The sequence below is a fragment of the Gracilinanus agilis genome, chromosome 2, assembly GCF_016433145.1.
Source record: "Gracilinanus agilis isolate LMUSP501 chromosome 2, AgileGrace, whole genome shotgun sequence".
NCBI classification, from domain to species: Eukaryota; Metazoa; Chordata; class Mammalia; order Didelphimorphia; family Didelphidae; genus Gracilinanus; species Gracilinanus agilis.
The window spans coordinates 405730577-405753247 of NC_058131.1; the positions used below are offsets into that span (position 1 = coordinate 405730577).

General features: G+C 34.9%; 1 protein-coding gene across 1 annotated transcript in view; it reads left to right on the top strand.

Moving 5' to 3' along the window:
* Positions 1-1784: 1784 nt before the first annotated feature.
* Positions 1785-22671, top strand: part of FAM13B (family with sequence similarity 13 member B) — a 70493-nt gene continuing 49606 nt past the window's right edge. The window contains exons 1-5 of the mRNA XM_044664570.1: positions 1785-1941; positions 2414-2626; positions 6308-6485; positions 6901-7045; positions 14443-14603. Coding sequence (XP_044520505.1) covers positions 1785-1941; positions 2414-2626; positions 6308-6485; positions 6901-7045; positions 14443-14603 — 854 coding nt within the window. The remainder of the gene's footprint in view (positions 1942-2413; positions 2627-6307; positions 6486-6900; positions 7046-14442; positions 14604-22671) is intronic.

Genomic DNA, 22671 nt, shown 5'->3' on the forward strand with positions numbered 1-22671 from the left:
AACCGAAGACTCCAAAAAAAGAAAGTTCTTGCTATCCTTTATACTGTCATTTCAATATTAGAAATGGGTATGGGGCTTGCATATGAAACTTCTTGTTTTCTCATCCTATTAGAATGCAAGCTCTTTGAGAGCAGGGACAGCCTTTTCTGTTTGTATCCCTAGTGTGTAGCAAAATGTTTTGTACATGATAAACATTTCATATTTTGGGTTTTTTTTTAAATTCATTGTGGTATTCTGTAATTTATAACTATGCAGTGTCACTTAGAAGAATATTGAAATTCAAAAGATGACTTTTTATGTCAGGTAGCACGTGGAATCATTGAAATCATTGTGCAGTTTCTCAAAATTTCCAGATTTCCCCAAATTGCCTACTGTTCTTTCTGATACTGGGTCAAGATCGCTGGGTCCATTTTCTGTCTGAGACATAGAGATGGACTGACTCAGTGGATCATCTATCCAACAGATAACATTGTCTGGATAGTAGGCAATTTTTATCCATTTGATTTTTTTTTTCTGCATGAATAGCCAGCTCTATAGACTCTTGAGTAGCTGTGGATTTCATTTAAAAGGTCATGTGATGTTAAGGAATTTGATGCAGTCATTATAGTGTTTTCTTCAAATAAGAGGGGTTAGGTCTCTTACCATTTATAGGAAATCCTTTTTCTTTTTGGACTTGGGGCAGGACATCTTCCATAGCAGTGGCAATACTTTTGGCATTTATACATATCCCTGTTTTTATGCCTCCTTTGACCTTGATAATTACAGGATTATTGAATCCAGAGGATTATTGAACATAATTCTCTGCTATTGCATTAATCAGGGAAACCTGTATTCATTAATATGTGAAACTATGAAAGTCTTTCCATTTCTTATTTTCATCAGTGATGTCAGTGACCTTGATATATGAATAGTTCACTCAGTGTCATAAAAATTATAGTTATGAAAAATTAGATGTGTGGGTCAGTGGGTGCTGCTATCTTGTTGATATAGCTTTTCTGGTACTAATAATCTGCTCCTCCAGGAGTATATTAATTTGTTACTAGATTAAGATCTCTCATTGAGAGCACAGCTGAATTAATGTTTATGAATGGTCGAATAGATGCTTATAGTATCCTGGCCTCATTTCTACTGTCATCACTATTGTCTCATTGTGATAGAAGAGGATTATCTAGACCTGATTACCCTTTTGTGTTTTCTTCATGGCTTTCAATAGGCAAAGAATTGTTCACCTAGTGCCCAATCTATTGGTAATGAGCCTTTTCTATATTTAGTAATACTCAGTTCACCTATAGAATAGTGGGGCTAAAATATTATCTTTAATTAAAGAATGGAGACAGTCATATGGATTTGATAATTAAGTCCAGCTCCATATATTTGAGGTCCATGAAATCTAGTGATAGTTTATGGATAGGCTTGGGAAAGACTAGTTAATCTAGGAAGCAAATTTGTCTCAGGTTGCATTCTGAAGTCTGTGGTACTAAATTTTAGGAGTTCAGTCTGTTAAGTATTCTAGGAATGTTGATACATAAATACTCATGAGACAGTCAAACAGAATACATAATAATGGGGTACTTTAGATAATTATACCGAAATTTCATTAGTGAATATAGGAGAGGTTCATGGGCCAGAAATTTGGGAAATAACTTGGATCCATAAGAGCATATTCAGATATAAGCCATCTCTGGTGTCTATTTAGTCATATTGCTACCTGTTAATCATTGTAGTCTTTTTTTTGTCTTTCATTTGACAGAAAAGACAGCTTTGATTTCTGGCTGCAAAAAGATATGAGGAAGAGCTCCTCCCCTTCCTTGAGTAACTGCAACTCCGTACTTGCTAACAAAATATTTGGAATTCCACTTGATGAGCTGCAGCAGGGAGGACATCCAGACAATGAGGTTCCGTTCATAGTTCGCCACGTTGTGGACTATATTGAGGAACATGGTATATATTTCCTTTCTATTTTAAAGGGCTAGTCTAGGCACTCTTCGGCCTTTGTTTTAATCAATGCAAGTCCTCTTCCTATTGGCCTCTCAAACACAGGGAGGAAATAGAGTAGAAGAAAAATTTGTTTTGGTAGCCTTCCTAATTCTTAAATTGAGCTTATACTTCTTCAAAAGGATTATGAAGTTAAAAATAATTATCAGTGAACCTAGAGTAGTTTTGTATAGAGATTACAAATATTTTTTATTTGGGGTGGGGGGAATATAGGCAATAGGTTAGCAGGTTAGGGATGTAGGGTATAAAAACAATATCCAGGATAATGAGTTGATACTGATAATGAGTTGAACAGAAGAAGCCAGGGTGGCTTTACTTTGAACAAAATTTTTTAACATTTGGAGGTTATGTGTATTATGTATATTTATTTGGTCTGAATTGCAGCTTTTACATTTTTTCTTTTCTTGTACTAATACAGGAGGTCTGGAGCAAGAAGGACTTTTTCAAGTCAATGGAAATGCTGAGACGGTGGAGTGGCTTAGGCAGAGATATGACAATGGAGAAGATGTGGATTTGGTTAAGGAAGCAGATGTTCCCTCAGCTATTAGTCTTCTTAGGTTTTTCCTTCAAGAACTTCCAGAACCTGTCATCCCTGGTAGCTTGCATATTCACTTGATGCAACTTTCTCAAGGTAACATGATAGATGCCTGATAAGAGATTCTGTGATTTAGTACCATTCTCCATCTCTTTTTTGAAGGAGACATCTTGAGTTAAGTGATCATTATAGGCATATGATTAATTTTTCTTCCTTATGGACTTTTTTGGAGTTAGCATGGCCTTGGTATAAGGGCCAGTAGGACATTGTCATTCTTATGAATAATCTTGATAGGCTTAACTCATAGGATGTGGAGAGGGAAAAAGGAAAAGATAAAGGGTGGGAGTAAAGAAAAAAGTAGAGGACAAGGTTTGAAGAGTGCCATCAACAGTTACCTTCTGGTACCAGTTAGTGAGTGGTAACACTGCTATAGACTTCCTACCTCTACTAGCAGAACACAGAAATAGAAATCATGTTTTCATGATAATCCTTGGATACCATCCAGAAGGATATAAAACAGAAATCTAAAGGAAAATCAAATAGTTCTAGAATAAGTGAATCTATTTTTATCCTTTGAGTAGTTTCTCAAGTGGAAAAATGGAAGTAGAGCATTTGAGAGATGCAAATTTGTTTCTATAGTATATTGGATTGATTTGTGATACTCTTTATGGGACTGATTCTATAGTTATAGTCCAAATTTCTTCTAAGACTCTGGGTTTCATCAGTAACTTTTAAGAGAAAAATGGGGAAATTCTGAGTACCCAATACCATATTGTATTCCTGTATTCTAGCTATTCCTTTCATGTCTCTACCTGGGCAGTTTATCAGTGCATTAAAAAAAATACATGGCTATTGGGGCAGTTAGATGACTCAGTGGATTGAGAACCAGATCCAGAGACAGGAGGTCCTGACTTCAAATCTGGCTTCAGACAGTTTTAGCTTTGTGACTCTGGGAAAGTCACTTAACCTTCATTGTCTAGCCTTTAATGCTTTTCTGCCTTGGAAGTAATACACAGTATTGATTCTAAGACCAAAAAGGTAAGGGTTTAAAAAAAATACATGTATATATACATGAATCATTCAGCAGATATTAATTAAGCATCTTTATGTACTGGACACCAGGGAAACAAAGACAAAAGTGAACTTCTGTCTAGTTGGGGAGAGATAGCATATACAAAAGAATTACCAAATTAGCTACAAGATGATTTTGGGAAGAGGATACCAATATTTGATCAGGAGAAAAATCCATATGGGAACCCTGAAAAAAATTAGGGATTCATGAAATTAACCTTTAGTAGTATTCACCAACTTTATTTGGAAGGAAAATCAGCTGTTAGTTTTTTTCATCTCTCCATTTTATGAGACTAAGTAGGAATCTTTGGTTTATGTTTAGAGGCCAGTGGAGATAAATTGTATATATCTTTTGTCTCATACATCCTGATGACTGAGCTTAATTCACCTTAATGTTGCAAAATGTTTCCCCTATTGTGCCTCTTCAGTTGACATTCAGTTGCATCTTCATTGCCAGTTTTATTTTTATGAACCCTTATTCTAGCATGCTTAGCCAATAATTAGGAAAATTTTTAAAAGCTTCCAGGTCTGTTCCTTTTTAGGTATTTTTTTTTTGTGTATGTGTTTTAATGTAAATATGCTTACATATTTTGAATTATAAAGTTTAGTACCAGTGCCCTAAAGTCAAGAAGTCTTGGTTTATTCTTGAGTTTTCCAGATTATCTTAATATTCTGTCTTTATGTTGATTGGGTTTATGTACCTTGAATAAGTTTATAGTAAATAAGATTTTTAGATGGTTTTGTTTTCTTATAAGGTTGAACAAAAAGTGTGTAAACTATGGCTGTAATATTTTTTTAGTGGTATTATGTGAAAGTATTAGTCTGTCACTAGAGTTCATAATATCTGTCAGCTGCTTTGGATTGTCACATATGTTTGGCAAAGCAGCTAAGTAGTACAATAGATAATGTTTGAGTCAAGAAGAGCAGAGACGTTTACTAGCTTTGTGACTCTGGGCAAGTGACAACCATTGTTTTCCTTACTTTCCTAATCTGTAAAGTGAGGATAAATAGTAGCATTTATCTCCTAAGGTGGTTGTGAAGATATTTCTAAAGTATTTTAGATAGCTTAAAGCACTATATATATTTTAGTTATTACATGTGTTTAAATTTGGAATTAGACATATCAGGTGTCATCTTGAAAGAATGAATTTATTTTGAAGTAGAATATGGAACTTTTAATTTCCAGATTATTCTTATTTTAACATATTACTTGTGGAGAGGTTGAAGATTTCCCAAACTCACATAGCTATTTCATAAATCACATTTTTTTTGCATTAACAGTTGAGGTGGCTGTCAAGTATTTGCTTTGATGACCTAATCTGTTTTCTTTATACATAATTCTTGCTTTGAATGCTGATGTTTTTAGTGCTTGTTTTTGATCATTTTTTCTGATGGAGTATTGTGGAGACCCATCATTACTTTAAAAAAAAAGTAATTTGAAAATACATTTGTCTAGACAGGTTTATTGGCATATTGCATCACTATAGGCTAGAGTTTCTTGCCTGATGGCAGTTGAATTTAGAAAACAGTGTGAAGGATACATGATAATGTGTGTATGTGTATGAGTGTCTGTCTTCCTTTAAGGAAGTTCTAAAATGGCTCTATATAGTTGAGAGATTTTCTAGGTTGATTAAAATAGCCCCTAAACAATTACATTTTTTTCCTTAGAAAGTTTCAGTAATAGTATAATTGGTAGAATGTGTGAGCCATCATAATTATATAGTTTTTGTTAAAGTTCACATGTAACTACAGCACCAATTCATTTATACCAGTTGGGCTGTTAAGTTGCATACGTGATGAAAAATGTTACTTTTAAACCCATTTTTCATGTGTTAGGTAAAAAGAAACTATATAAGTGTGTGGTGATACAAAGCAAAAGGTATTTTTATTGCTTTTAGCAATGAGAATCAGACTGAACTATAGCTATGGAGTTGCTGTGGAATTAAATTATCTCTTCTGATACGGAAGAGTGTTCTTATTACAGGAAAAAATTAATTCATCTAATTGGCATAGTTAAGCTGGCCAATCCTTCAAGTTTTTTTACTTAATGTAAAATGTTACCAATCTTTCCTCCCCTATACCCGGCCCTCAATAGTAATCCACCTGTTTTTAGTTCTGTTAGGATTACAGAAAAAAATAGAGATATCTCTCTAATAAGTCCTGGGAATTCTATTACCAATATGTCAACAATAATTTTCTACTTGATTGAATGGGAAAACATGGAGTATGGTATTGATAAGTTATTTCCCCATTAATCCAAGTAGAAAATCATGGCTGACATTAATGATGGAATTACTTCTGTGCATTTGTTTTCCCCAGAAGTTGGTGCTGACTTATTTATATTGGTCTCATGCAGTTTGCTTCTAGCTGCTTTGCACTAGTTGAATAGTATAGCTATGTTTATGTAGCAGACAAAAAATTGAAAAGGGGGAAAAAGAAGGAAAAAATGCTATTTGTGAGAAGTAAATGGGGTAAAAACATTTCCAAACTTTGAGAACATGAATTAATAACTCTTATCCTCACCCTTCCTCTCCACCTCTACCTCATCCATTCATAACTTTTTCTTTCCTCCCTAAATGAAACAAAAAGCCAAAGGCTTTTAGCTAAAGGAAGTCAAAAGATGATGAGGATAGAGTAATGTGAAGTTGGCAGAATATCTGAGCTTTGTTTTTACTTCATTTAAAAACCTATCATTATACTTTGCAGATTATAATAATGAAGATGAATTTGGAAGAAAGTTGAGGTTCCTCTTGCAACAGCTTCCACCTGTTAATTACAGTTTGTTGAAGTTTCTGTGTAGATTTTTAGCCAACGTAGCATCACATCATGAAGAAATTTGGTCTGCAAATTCTTTGGCTGCCGTCTTCGGTCCAGATGTCTTCCAGTAAGTTATTTCATAAATGTATGCATTTAATCCAAAGGGAAAAAAGTTCTGGATTTATAAAATGGTGCTATTTATGAAATAAAGTGCCTTTTTGAGAATCCATACTTCTTTATGAGCTATTATTTTTATAGTAGATTTGATTTATCCTCCTAGCTGGCTAGGAATTGAGTATTCAGTGCCATTTTACAGATGGGAAACCTTGAGTCTCAAAAGGTGAAAAATTCTCTGCAGAGTTCAGAATATGAGGTATCTGTCACCTTACTTAAAATGTGTTATCTGCTGTATCAAATAACCTTTAAGGTGGTTGATGTACAGTTAAAAGTACTTTTTTTCTTAAAAGGGAAGGAAAAAAGTCCTTTCTCTGAGTGTATTGATGAAGAATCCTCAATAAAATTTGGAATTTTTTAATTTTTAGCATTTATACCGATGTGGAAGATTTGAAAGAGCAAGAAATAGTCAGCAGAATTATGGCTGGACTTCTGGAAAACTACTATGAGTTCTTTGAGAATGAAGAGGAAGATTTTTCATCTACTAATGACTTGAGTTCACTAACTGAACAGGTGAATATTTAAGTTTGTCCTATTTTGAAGAGTATTTAAAAAAATTAAAGCCATATATCATAAAATTACTTTCTATAGAATCTTAAGTATTGATGTTTAACAATTCTTGTAATTGTTATTTATTGCCTACAGGCAATACTTGATTCGTAAAAAATGTGAATTCAAAAAATATTTATGGCATACGACATTTAGGACATGCCATCTGGTGTGTAATTTAGATGACCATATAAAATTTATGGAAACCTTAAGACATCACAGAAAAAATTCATGTATTTTTTGCCCAAGATTATTTATTCATTATTTACAAAGGTGCATTGTTTTAGAGAGAAAAAGATAGGATTTAGAGATGAGGCCTTGAAGACAGGTAAAAAATTAATATTTACTTTGTTGGTTTAAATTTTTGATAAATGGAGGTGTTAACGTCATTTTGATGTTTAACTTCTATAATATGGAAATGCAATTATAATAGTAAATAGGAAATTCCTTGAATCTGAACTAAGGCTGCTAATTCCTCTTTTAGGGATTAAGTTCTCTATCTCTGGATACATAATGGTTTTTAAAAAATTATTTAGTATTTATAATTTAAATAGTTTCTCACTTTAGGAAAGTAACTTCTACATGTGATAGTTATAATAAAATCTCGTTGATTTGTAGTACATTTAGAGTTTTGTGACTATTGAAATTTCCTTTTTTTAAAAAAAAATGAAAAATGAGCTTACCAACTAAAAATACTTCAAATTGCAGGCGATATTTTAATTTTTCTGATGAACAAAATTTTAAAGGATTTTAACACATTTGCCAACGAATAGATGCTTTTTTATTATAATGCAGCTTCATCTAGACGTTAAAGTAGGCCTGGGGGGAATTTTACTTGGAAGCTCTCTGGCAATTGTTACTGTATTTATTTATGGGTAATAAGACTACAGTTCTTGGAAAACGAACTGTAGTTCAGTGATCTTTTATTTTGTCGGTATTAGAGTGGTGTTACTCTGTGCGTAACCTGAGCCAAGTTAAATGGGAGTTTCTTTAATGCTTAGAAATGTTCAGGATGAAGCTTTCTTTTTTCTTTTTCTTTTTCTTTTTTTTTTTTTGATAGTGCCTGTCATCTTCTATATCAGTGATGATATAGCACTTTTAGAGTGCTGGGTCCTGCTACCTCCTGAGACTGAGTGGTGCCCCTCCCCTTTTGCCCCACACCAGGGGAAGGAGGAAGCACTCTCACTGGGCTGCTGGGTTGAGGGGCAGGTGAAGTGAGGAATATCAACAAATGTAGAGAGGGGAATGGGAGTGGCTGTGGTGCTCTGCTCCCTTCTAGCTCTGCCACCTGTGAACTGCCCACCTTACCCCTTCAGCACTTCCATTGGGCTTCTGGCAGAGGGATGGGTGATGTGAAAAAATGTCTTCAGGCATAGTGGAGAAGGGGAGGGGAACAGTTCAGCCCAAGTTCCTTTACCTTTCTAGTATTGAACTGGGTGGGTGGGTGGGGTGGCCAAGTGCCCATAGGGAGTGCTCTGCATGTCATCTTTGGCAATCATGCCATAGGTTCACCATCACTGTTCTTTATTGTCTTTCCATTGAGTATTTCTGTCTCCCTTTTGCTTCTGTGCCATTTTAAAAACCTAAACATGGATAGTGACTTTTTAAAAAAAGTATCATGAACTTTAAAGAAATGACACAGTTGCAGATGCATCGTACTGTGTGAATTAAAGATGAAATGTGTGCACATGGGAATAAAATGTATGGGTGGGTTTTATGTAGCCTAAGTAGATTACATGTGGACATTTTGTTATAGTTTTGAAGTTGATAACTACCATATGGGGATCTCAATTTAGAGAACCTGGTAAGACTAAGGGGAAATTATGAAGTATCTCCGTAAGAAAGTAATAACATTTTCAGGAATTTCTCATTGTTTATGTTTTAATTGCTTAAGTATACCTTTTTATTTGAGAATTTTAGCTCTTCTAAATTGTACTTTAATTGAGTAATTTTTACTTCTATTTGTAAATTTATGCCTTTCAAAGTGGAATAAAGTAAATGTATTATTTGAATCAATCCACTATTCTAAGATTAAGCTTTGTCTTTTAGAAGATTCATAATATGGACTTGATAAAAGTATTTGTATCACAACTTTTCTGCAAAATGGGGGTTTTCTTTTTGGATTGTTAGACTACACTGGCATGGTTTGTTTATTAGGATTTGATTATATTCCCTGGAATTTCCTAGTCTACTTGTATTGAATGTGTATTATGTGTTGCTTTTCAACACAAATTAGAAAAACGGTGTGGGCAAAATAAACTAAATTCTGAAAAATAAGAACAGTTAAATTAAGGAATACATAGTAAAACTGACTGTGCATGTTTGCCTTTGTATGTAGAGAAGAGGCAGTTTGCATATTGGGAACAAAATGATGGAAATGTAGGGTGGAGTAAGAGGAATGAATCCCGGGATATTTGTATGTAGTTAGTGATTCTTTAGGCCTACTAATTACCCAAATCTGTAGTTTTATTTGTGATATATAATCTATATTATAATTGATTGTTTAAAAGGCTGTATATTTTCACATGCTAGGAAATATTTTGGGATGCAAGTAAAGGATGCAGATTTCTTAAATTTTGTATATTTTTCCCAAGTAATTTTGACCATTTTTTGTTTTTTGGCTTATGAGATACTAAGAAGGAAGTTGAGTGAAATGAACATTTCTTAAATTCAATGTAATCCTGTTTTATTTCACATTTGAATTAATTTAGCTGTTGCTGCTTTCTTAACCATTAATGAGGAATTCTAGGACCTTAGAGACTTTTAAATATATGTTTGGGCCCGACACACTCTGTAGTAACATTGTGTTATTCTGAATTTCAGGATTTTTGGAATCAAGTTTATCTATCCACTTGTTTTCTTCATTCACAGTCTTATTACTATTGATGCAAGGGCTTGGCAATTAAAAGTCTTATTAAGTTGACTCAGGAGACACTTTTAGTAATAGTGGTGATTATTGAAAGGAATAAATGGTTGGTAGAAGACAAGTAGAGAACATATTTTTGAGACAAGCTAAAGAAGGTGAACAATCTCTTTAGTATGGCATCCTTAATTTTTCTGAGGATGGAGGTGATATAATTATGTTTCTTTATACATTTGAGAAGGCAGGCAGCAGCGTTCTCCACAAGCTGGAGTCTGGAGAGCAGGCATTTCACGAGGCCCTAGAGAAGGGAATTACAACAATGAAAGAAAGAAGAGATGTAAGTATGGATAAGGGTCCACCAGAAGTGGAGTCGAGGCAGAAGCATAAACAGAACAGTTTTAAGTAGCATCTGAAATGATTTGGATGCTAAATAGTTCTTTGAGAAACTGAGAGCCAAACATTCATTCTTGAAAAGCTTCATGGGAATGGAATTAGGGAATTTATATTTAAATGAAATATCTAAAATTCATTCTATTAATTTAGAAAATTTAATCTCTATATATGGTTACATTTTTTTGGGTAGAAAGTAATGGCTACTTTTTAGCTTTTTGGCTTTATTGTCTTACCAGATTACTTTTGAAGATGATCATAATAGAGGAAAATAAAAGTTTATTTGAACTGAATTTAAGTGTGGGAATTTGCATGTTCTATGAATCACTGATTTTATATATGTATGTGTGTGTATAGAGAGAGAGACACACACATACATAGATAGATATACACACGCACACATATAAAGCATATTTTATTGAATATTGTATATTTTAGTATTTGGATTGCCAAGCACAAAAAATTGTCATAAAATCATTCTGAGAATCATTTCAACCTAAAATTTGGGAGAGTGAATGTATGTAAATTCTTGCTCAATTAAAAAAACCACCATGTTTTATTTTTTTCTTTTATACCTTCTTGTGTGTTCAAGTCTCAGATGCCTTCACAAATTAGGTAGAGTAGTTAATAGTTTACATTTCTTATTTTCTATCTAATTGTGACTTTCTTTTAAATTGGATAAACCATTTTAAAGGCAGATATTCACCAAACATATTTCTCTGTATTTATTCCTGTATTAACCCATATGTAATATATGGGTAAAAGGAGAGTTATTTGTGATTTGGCACAATTTAAAAAGGTAAGCATCTATATGAAAACGTTCTTAGAGTTCAGATGATGCTAATAATAGCTTTGGTAACATTTCATAGTTAAGAACCCTGATCACTTAAAACATAAAGTGCTATAGATTTGTATGTGGAAGATAGCACTTAATACTATTAGGATTCCAGGAGCAGTTAGTTGGCTGATTGAGATTGAGAGTCAGGTCTAGAGACAGGAGGTCCTGTATTCATATCTGGTCTCAGACACTTCCTGAGGTGTATGACCCTGGATGAGTCACTTAACCCCCATTGCCTAGCACTTAATGCTTTTCTGCCTTGGAACCAATACACAGTATTGATTCTAAGATGAAAGGTAAGGGTTTAAAGAAAATACTTTGGGCAGTTAGGTGGCTCAATGGATTGAGAGCCAGACTCAGAATTGGGAGGTCCTGAATCTAACTGTGGCCTCAGACACTTCCTAGTTGTGTGGCCCTGGGCAAGTCACATTAACTCCCATTGTTTTGCCCTTACGGTTCTTCTGTCTTGGAACCAAAAGCAGAAGGTAAGGGCTAAATCACAAAAACAAAATACTTTTAGGATTTTGACTCTTCATTTCTCAAACAAATAACCTTTCCCTTATGAAATTGAACAATTCGTCTCCCATACAACATCTCTCTGACTTTGCTAGGCCCTATTCCTTATGCTTGGAATGCCTTTCCTGTTCCCATCTGTTCATTAATCTAACGACAAATAATTGATGGGGTTTAGTACTTTAAAGCTTACAAAGCCAATTTATTACATGTATTATTTTTTATTTACATTATTTTCATTTTATCCCCAGTAGTTCTGTGAGTTAGGTTCTACTGGCATCACCTTTATTTTCCAGATGAAGAATAGGAAGCTGAGAGAGGATAAATTGTATAGTAATTGTTAGAGGCAAGATCATCATCCTCGGATCAGAGATTTAGGGTCGAAAGGAAGAGATTTGAGGCTCAGAGGGCTTGTCCATGATGTCACAGGTAGTAAGTAGTAGAGCCAGAATTCAAACTTGGATTTTCCATTTCCAAGGCTGGTATTCTTTCTAATACTATTCCACATTATAATCAACTATCTTCCTTTACCTCCAATTTTATTATTCTTTCCATTGTACTATATGCATTTATCCTTCCCTTAGAGCTTAACTCAAATGTTACTTCTTTGAGGTCTTCATCTCTCAAATTAGTAATGCCCATCCCTTTTGTACTTCTTGTCTCCATTGTACACTTATATGTGTTAATTATTTGCATTATGTATCATATCTCCCTTCCAGACTGTAAGTTTCATGAGGGCAGGCATTATCTGTCTTAATTAAATTTTGTATCTCCTCTAGTGCCTAGAAAGGTTTTGTTTATACAGCGTATGCTTAAGTTTATTGAACTGAATTTGCTTTACTTACTTCAGTGGAGCCCTTCAGAACTCAACTATGTGGCCTGGTAACGCTCTTATTCTTACTTTTCCTTTAGACACAATTCTAGCACCTCTAATTATTTACTTTCTTAGTTTACCAGAAATGAGAAGGTTGGGAGGAAGGGGACAGCTTGATAGCACACGAGAGAGATAGGGAGAAATTGCCAAAAGAAGATCAGCAAACTCTTTAAAGTACTCTGTGGCTATTTAATAGTGGACAGCCAACCCTGTACACCCTAAGGCCTTTCTGTGCAACAGCTCAGGACAGTCACTGATGTGCCTTGCTTATCATAACTTGAGTCCCACCAAAAAAGGATAGGAGAAGGGGATAGACATTTATTAAGTATCTACTATGTGCTAGAGTGCACCAAGCACTTTACAAATATTAGCTTATTTGATTCTCACTACAACCCTATGAGTTAGGCACTATTATTATCCTTGTTTTATAGTTGAGGAAAGTGATCCTCAATCAAGTGACTTACTTGCCCAGGATTGTACAGCTAGTATGTATCAGACTAGATTTGAACTCAGGTCTTTCTGAGTGCAGGCTCAGCCCCTTATTCACTGTGCCACTCAGCTGCCTAATAAATAAAAACTTGAATCCTGTTCATATAAAAAGTAAGTCATCTATTTTGCATATCCATCAAGAATGGTTAAACTTTACAACTAAGCAGTAATAGTTTAAACACTTATCTACTTGGAGCTGCTTATAAAAGTTGAATTTGTAGTCAGAGAACTGGTTTTAGATATTATATGGCTTTGCTCTTTACTACCTATATGATCTTGGCTAAGTTGCTTAACCTCTCTGTACCAGACTTTATTAATTTGTAAAATGAGGGAGATTTGACTAATTGAGCCCTGAGGTCCCTTTGAACTCTCTTAGTTGATAAGCAGGATGCCAAATGTTATAGGATGCTTTTATGGGATGATGATTTTTCCTTTTAAAAATTATATTTGGGCTTTCTCCTAAGACAGCAGTGCCATTATTATCCATGATTTTGTAAAACCAAATGCATTTATTCTTAGCACTTCCACTATCCTTGGTTGGAATGGATTTTAATTCAGTGTGCTTTCATTGCTCTTACATTCTTAAGTATCTAGTATTCAGTTTATAAAAAATGAAAAAAAAAGACTGTTTACAGTGCATTATTCTAAGAAGTTAGATTTAATTGTTGGGATAGGTACATTTGTAATTTTTTTTCACTCTTGACATCTTTCATTGCTTTTTAAAAACTCTCTCAAATTTTAGCATCCATTACCTATTTTAAAAAACCTTTTCCCTGAAATAGTCAATTTGAAGGAACAAACACTAGATTTATTTTATTCTTCCCATTTTAAGAAAAAGAGTGAATTATAGTATGTTGAGATAGCTTTTTATAAGATGAATGAATTCTATAATGTTAGTGGCCCTTCTCCACAAAAAGTTACAGATTTGGCCATTTCTGACTTAGTTGACTTAGTTTTAGAAATTTTAGTAAGTGCGCTCTTCATTGAATTTTCATACCTGTTGAATTAAAATCACCTGAAAATCAGAGAGCAAATAAGAAGCCTTTACTTATCTACTATATTTATAAAATTGGGTAGAAGATGAGGTTCCCCTAATGTTAATTATAATGTTTTTTTCTTTCATAGTTGAAAGCCCTAGTCATGTTCTCAGTGGGGTTGCAATGTATTTGTTATTTTATCCTTCTTTGAGATGTTTGCTTTTTTAGTCTGTATTTTTCCTTTCTTCAGTCACATAGAACAAGTATCAACAATATTTTTTAAGTGACATTTGGATTTAGAAAGTTGCTTAAATTTCAGTTTCAAATGTCCTTTTGTAATAACCATTCTTTGGCCTATAAGTAAAATAATTTCATTAAAATATGAATTATCAATCTTTTAAAATTCATTTTTAACAGATCAATGAACTCTCTGAGGAAGAGGAAGAAGATGAAAAACTAGAGCAGTCAGAAGAACTTCCCGAAGATTGTGCAGAGAAATCTAAAGAAATGCCAGAGGTGGTACACTTGAGGATGACTGAGAACATCCTGGAATCTAATAGTGTTAAAGCATCAACAAGGTAAGGATTTGATTATTAAAAATTGGTTTTTTTTGTTTTGTTTTGTTTTGTTTTTAACCCTTAACTTCTGTGTATTAGTTCCTTGGTGGAAGATTGGTAAGGGTAGGCAATGGGGGTCAAGTGACTTGCCCAGGGTCACACAGCTGGGAAGTGTCTGAGGCCGGATTTGAACCTAGGACCTCCTGTCTCTAGGCCTGGCTCTCACTCCACTAAGCTACCCAGCTGCCCCCTAAAAATTGGTTTTTGACTCTTAAAATATACATGGAGATTCTATCTTGATTCAGAGGTCGTACCAGTTGGAGAAAAGAAGTAATTTTTTTTTAATTTTTATTTTTTAGAAAAATTTTTTCCATGATTCCATGATTCATGTTCTTGCTCTCTTCTCCCCCCACATCTCTACCCGCCCAGTAGCTGACATGCATTTCCACTGGTTTCTTCCTGTGTCATTGATCAAGACCTATTGCCATATTATTGATAATTGTTCTAGGGTGGTCATTAAGAGTCTATATCCAAATCGTGTCTGCATCAATCCATGTGTTCAAGCAGTTGTTTTTCTTCTGTTTTTCTACTCCTGTAGTTCTTCCTCTGAATGTGGGTAGCGTTCTTATTTTTTAATTGAGAGAAATGAAGATTTTAGGTCATGAATATATTTATAGTATTCTGGCAAATGACCCTTCAGTATAGTTTGAGGTCTGTACTTCCAATCTCTTTGTCATAGCTGTAGCCTCTACTTTCTGGAAACTGAGCTAGGTAGTCATAGGTAAACATTTGGAACCCTTGGAAGGTAGAAGAGTTTCTAGATCCATGGTGACAAATCTGTGGCACATGTGCCAGAGGGGGCACTCATAGCCCTCTTCTGTGGGCATGTGTGCCATCACCCCTGTGTAGAGTATGCCAGAGTTCGCTAGTATGCTAGAAAACCAGAGGAACTCAGACCTGGGCTTCTCCCCACCCCTTCTCCACATGTGCCCGAGGACATTTCTCACATCCCCCACCTTTCTAAAAGGTTTGCCATCGTTGCTTTAGAGCAATTCCCAAAGTGGGTGACGCAGCAATCCAGGTGGGGTGGTGATGGCCACAAGTGCATTTGGGGGCGGTGAATAACTGTAAGGGGGCGGTGATAGTATGTGACAGGGGGCCCTAAGTAATATTTTTTCTGGAAAGGGGGCGGTAGGCCAAAGAAGTTTGGGAACCACTGCTCTAGAGCCTCCTAGGTCCATTCCTATTTCATTATAAATAGAGAATGAGGCAACAGAGTTTTGTACAAAGTAATTAAAAATCCACATCGTGGTTTTAATTTCCAGAGAACTTTCCTTGTTATAATTTTGTGAAATAAATAGTGAAGTATAATTTTGTAGGTATGGAAAATGTAGTTTTAAAGATGTTAAGTAACTTGTGTAGTATCATGGAACTGGGACTCAAATCACTAATCATATTATGTCAAATTCTGTTTTTTACACTATGCCAGCCTATTTTCTGCAAGGTAATATGACTTTCAGTGTATTTGAGAGTAAAGAGGTAGCATAGGTTCACATTTGAGTTGTTATTTTTGATTATAAATCTATGGTATTTTTGTTAGGTACTGAAGCCAAATGACTTTGGAATAGAGTCTTGATTATGTCATGTCTTTGATAAAGGGAAGTAAAGTGTTTTTTTAAAGTGCTATTTATTCCCAAAAGGAGAAAGTATTCTACTTTTCTGTAAAAGAATGACAGTCATTGTGACTTGCAGAAAATTTCAGAAATTTCTTTTTTCCAAGAACCGTCATCCTACCAATGACTCTTATTAAAAAAGCTTACATCAAAATCTTATCTTTGAAAATCATTGTAGTGAGTAATGGGAAAGGGAATAAAAATAAGAATAGGTGAAATGCATCTCTAATACATAAAGTAGTCCACCGAGTGGAATATTAGTATTGTGTTCTATATACGTAGTTGAGGGATCTATAGTTTCCTTGTTATGAATGAGCACCATACAGATTGCAATCCTCCAGTCCTGCAATGCATATTGTAATTGGCTACTTAGTAGCTGATCTTCAAGAATTGCTGTGGCTGCAAAATTCATTATGTACTTATTAACCTATTGATCAGAGAAGCTTAACTTAGTTGGTTCTCAGTCTCAGAAGACAATTAACAGGCCTGTTGCTAGGTTCATAAGGAGCTTTTCCAGCCTGGTAGAAACTACCAGAGCATGGCCTCTTGAGAATTTAGGACTTTTGAGAATTTAGGGTCTGCTACTCCACTACTGCGGAAAGGAGAGGCTCAAGAGTTCATTAGGTAAGTAAATACTTCTCAGTGGCTGTTCAGAAAATAAGTAGACTTAGAAGTTTTAACAACTGAATAGTTAAAGTGGACTTTTGAGTTATGTTCTTCCCCCATCCCATGGCATACATTTAAGAAAACATTATACATACATACATACATACACACACACACACACACACATATAAATTAGATATAGATAGATAGATTATGTACTCTTCTGAGATGCAGATAATTTTTTTCCCCATTCCACATGATTTCTTTCTGTCATCTTTTTCTATCCTTGGTCATCTAATGATTCCTTTACTGTTCTTAATTCAGGAAGCAATTAGTAGCTTACTATGTGATAAATACAGGAAACTTTAACAAAGTGTTGCATGTTATACATAGCTGGGTTGTCAAATGAATATGAAGACATGGCTTCACTACACAGTTGAAGCTTAGAGAGGACTTACAATTACATGGGGCAATGGTAATTACACATGCAAACTATTCTTCAGTTATAGCTATACTTTTGTAAAAGGTTTTTTTCTTTTTCTTTTTACTCACGTGACCTTTCTATTCATTGCTATGGGTAAATGACTACTTAAACAAATAGCAGTTTTCACACAGAGTTCTTTCTGCTGAAGGTACTTTCATTTTCCAATAGATGGAACATAAGTAATAGTACCTTACTTAATTGTTTCCTGTAGATTCTGCACAATGAAAAACTCTAGAGAAAATATATTCTGAAGTCTTTGCCAGCCAATCTCTTTAGAGAAAACATTGTTTTTTTGACTTGGCATTTGAACTTTTAAAAGCTTGTGTACCATCTATTCCTAAAGGAAATCCTACCATACCAAGATCATTTGAAGGAACTGGAGTTGCTTGGTCTAGAAGAGACAAAACTTGACAGAGTGTTGAGAAACAGGGTGAGGATGGGAGTAAACTGAGAAAAGTTCTTACATAATGCCTGAATGCATGTATACTGTGTTTTGACATAGAATAAAGATTAGGTTGATTCTGCTTGGTCCAAGAAGGCAGAAATAAAACCAGTAAAAAGTTAATAGTGAGGCTGATTTCAGCTTCTCAGAAAGAAAAGTTTCCTAGTAGTGCTGATAGAAAAGTGGAAAGATCACTGAGGAAGTTTGATTTCCCTGACACTGAAGGTTTTCATTTGGAGGCCAGCTGATCATTTTTTTAGTGTATTTTAAAGGGAATTTGTACTTCAAATAGGAATGGGATTTGTACTATTTGCATTACAGGGTTATCATAGTAAAGCACTTCAACTACCTTAAAGCATGACGTGTGAATATTATTAGCTTTATAATTTTATAAAAAGGCCTTGAAGTAGCTTTATGGTTTAAAATAGTGCAAAAAAAGGGGTAAGAAACAAGTCTGATGAGATAATTTTGTATTAGAATTGAGTGTATATATTTGATTTTTGCTGTTAATTCTATTTATTTGCCAGGATTTCAGGTGTGTGTTTTGGAGAGGGTTCAAAGTTGTCTAGGTGAACAGAGGGGAAAACATAGTTTTTGACTAGTCCTGGGGCCTACCCTGATCTGAAATAGTCTCTGAATACACAAAACCCCTAAGAAACTTTTATGGTTGCCAAATTAGTGGTAAGTCACTGAGTTTATTTAAACAAATCTCCCATGTAATGTTTCTTCATAGATAGAAATATTCCTTGTTCTTGTAACAGGAATGAAGTGACATCATTCTGGAAGTTACTTTTGTTAAAATGGAATTTTATGTAGTGCATTGTTTGTGAACATTTGTGATTGTACTTCAAAGAAATTGCATTTCTTTGATATAAAAGTTACATATTCTGTAAAATAGATTGAGATAGGAGGGCAGCTAGGTGACTTAGTGGATTGAGAACTAGGCCTAGAGACGGAAGGTCCTGGGTTCAAATTTGGCCTCATGTAGGTATGCTAATTCGTGATCCTTGAGTATAGGCCCTACATATAGCAACAAAATATATGACATTTCTTTTGTGTACTGGTCTGAGGGCGTACATAGATTAAGAGGAGAATCAAGATCACACAGTTAAATGGTAGACCTATAGGGTTTGTCAGCCTTGAATCTTGAAATACTTATTATGCAGGTTTTAAAAAGATAAAATTCTATGCTTTTTAAAGGAAAAAGTGAAAGGGACTTTTAAAGATAGTTTAGTTCACTCCCCATATTTTACAGTTAAGAATGTTGAGACCTAGCGTGGTGAAGTAACTTTTAAGGTTACAAACAGCTAGTAATCAGAAGGATGTTGATTTGAAAACGTGACTCCTTACTGTAAGGCAATGCTGTTTTCTTTATGTTCCACTAAAGTAAAACCATTCAATGCAGTAAATTGAATGAGGGCTCTTTGGGTTCAAGGACTTCAAAAATGAGGAGAGATTCAGGTTCTCCTGCTATTTCAGTTTATTTGCTTGGTGACAGATCTCTCTCCAAATGAGTAATAAGGTGAGAGACCAATGTCCTAACTAGAGAGGGGAAAGGAAATCCACATGTAACTTATGTGTCCAAAAGTAATTTAATGAATATTGAGTTCCAGTTTTCCTCTTTAATATGAGAAAAGTCTGATCTTACATAAGTGTTAGAGTTGTTCTCTTTTTTTAGGGGATTCTGGAATGATGATAGGTGGTGAGCAAGATGTGATTTTTGCTAGATACTCTTCCAGCCTGTTCTTAGAGATCTTTGAGTACAGTAACTGGATTGAAGGGAATGAGTTTTGTAATTTATTGAATATATAGAGTTCTATCTGTGATACCAGGAGTTTTGAGTCTCTTTTAACTTGGATTGATATTTACCTTTGAACATGTTGGGGAAAAGAGAGGAGAGACTTTTGTGCTGGTTTTAAGGGCGAAAGCAAAAGAAAGGAAATAACACAGGATGCTAGCCATTTTAAAATTAGCATGAGTCTTCCCAGGGATTCTGGGAACAGTGCCAAGAGAATGGCAATAGGTTATTCCCTCAAGAAAGGTGCAGGAGTCTTATGGAGGAGCTTATGACTTTATGCTTTTCCATGAGGGATGGGAGAATAAGTTTCTGTTAAACAAAGATCCTAACAAGGACTTACTGCTATATATAAAACCTGAGTTCATATTTTGTCTTAGGCATTTAATAACTCTGTGGCTTTGAGCAAGTGAATTAATAATTGTTTGACTTGGATCCCTCATGTTCTTAAATGAGAATAAATAACAGTACCAAGTTTATTGTGAGGACAAAATTAAGTAGTTTTTGGTGTGCTTTACAAACTTTTTATTGCTAGCTATTGTTATTGTTTTTGTTACATAAATGTATATGCATATATATTTTTATACCAATGTTTTGATTTATGTTTCCCAAGCTGAGGAAGAATGACAGTTGTAGCTAGGAAATTCCTAAAAATTGACATTATTCTAGTAGCCAAAGAGAATAAAAATTTACTTTGTGAGATGTTTTTCTTTTAAAGGTAGTTCTATATGATCTTAATTTTGTAGGTGAGTAAATTGAGATACACTGTGTAAGTGCTGGATTTGTTGGATTTGAGTTCCAATTTCAACTCTGCTACTTACTACCTCTGTGACCTTGGGCAAGTCATTTAACATCTCTGGACCTAAGTTTTCTCACACCTTAGTTTTCTCACTTGTGAAATGAGTAGGTGCAATGGGCTAGTTTGTACTCATTAAGTCACCAATCAGCCATGTTGATCTTGACGGTGAGCCTTCCACAGATGAATATTTCCCTAAGGACCTGGGCATAGATTCCTGACCTGACTATGAGCTCTGACTTGTAAGTCTGAGTATTGAAGGTGCTGGTCTATATGGGAAGAAGCAGTTTAGTGGTGTGAAGCAGATAGTAAGATGGTCTTGATAATAACTATAAGGCCTTCCTAGCTGTGCAGCATTTCTCCTGGGCACTAAAGTCAGCTAGACTCAATGGTCCTGCTCCTTCTGAGTATCATGGATAGTCCTTTCTTGAATGTATAAGTGTATTTATACTCTGGTTTCAGAGTCACGTTCTTTACAGTTGTTTCCCCCTTGATTGCTTGGGTTTCTCTCTGTTGGTTTAGATATTTCTTGTTTGGGCACAGAATAGCAGCACTGAAAAATTCCATAAATGCTTACTAAATGCCAAGAACCACACTAAGGATACAAATACAAAATATATCAAAACCTCTGACCTTCAAGGACCTTAAGTTTTATTTAATAGGGAAAACAACATATGGGGAAGAGTTGCCAAGGAATTGTATTTTGATTTGGAAAAACGTAGAATTGTGTAGAACATACTTCACAGTAATATTAACTTAAGTTTTTAGAGCTTAGAGGTGAAAAGGGTGGGAGGAGGGATGAGGAGAAAGAGCATGTGAAGGAGAAGGAAGAGGAGAGAATATATTCTGTCAGATGATGAAGATGAGACTGCTTGTCTCTCCTAGGATCAAATATGAAATCCTCTGACATTCAAAGCCCTTAATAACCTGCCCCACCCCTTTAGTTTTCTTACACCTAAACTCCACCTCCTACCCTTTACCCTACAATCCAGTGACATTGGCCTCATCTCTATTCCTCAAATAAGATACTCCATCACTCTGGGTATTTTCATTGGCTGTCCTTCATGTCTGGAATGCTTTCCTTCCTCATCTCTGCCTCTTGGCTTCCTTCACATCCCTATCTGAAATCTCATATTCTACAGAAAGCCTTTGCTGATCCCCATTAATTCTAGTGTCTTCTCTGTTAATATCCAATTTATCCTGTGTGTAACTTGTTTGTACATAGCTGTTTGCATGTTATCCCTCTCAATTAGAATGTGAGCTTTTTGAGAACTGGGGGCTATCTTTTGATTTTTTTTTCTGTATCCCCAGTTCTTATAACTGTTAATGGCACACAGTTAGGTCCTTAATGAAAAGTTATTATCTGACTGGACTTTGGGGAGTTCAGAGATCTTGTGAACTCGCATAGGCATTTTTGGTTAGGTACAAAGAGAATAGCAAGAGATAGATGTTAAGACTTGAGAAGGAACCTAGTGAGTGATATGAAGATCAAGAAGTCAACATTTAGTTCCCTCATACTCTCCCCCTAATTCTTATTTCTTAATTTCTCCTGAGAAGAAAGCTCTTCATCTGGTCTTAATGAAAATGGGGAATTTAGTACTTTCTTTTCTCTTATTTTTCCAGGTATCTTTGCATATAGATTCAGACTCTTTTGTTGGACCATTTTGCCAAGCAGTTTGCATGTTCACATATTTCTTTCAGGCAGTTTTCATATTTCAGGATAATAATTATGTATTTATTGTTAGAATATTGTATTTAGAATTAGAAGGAACCATAAAGGTCATCCACCATTTTATAGATAAGTGAATGAGAAAACATTAAGTGCTTACTATGTATTAAGCTAAGGTGATATAGTGTGTAGAGCCTTGGGCCTAAAGTCAGGAAGACTGAACAACAAAATGTGCCAAGCATTGTACTAAGTATTGATGATACAGATTCAAAAAATGAGACAGTTTTTGCCTTCCTTACATTCTAATGGGAGGGATAATTCATAAGGTACTAATGGCTTCGGGAAAGAATTTGAATTAGTGAAGTAGAACAGTGATGCTGCTAACTAACATGCCTTTAGCTGAGATGAGGAAAGGGAAGAAGAATCCTTGTGGGAAGCATGATAAAAAATAAATGTGTTTTTTTTTTAATGGATAAAAGTGTGGATAAAGAAGTATGTTCCCTGGATGTTTAGAGTTGAGTGACTTATATTCAAGGGAATTACAGTTGGAGAACGAAGCAGCAGCATTGGCAAGGATGAAGAAGCATAGTGTCAAAAAGTTCAACTGATATAAGTCTGTGCTGG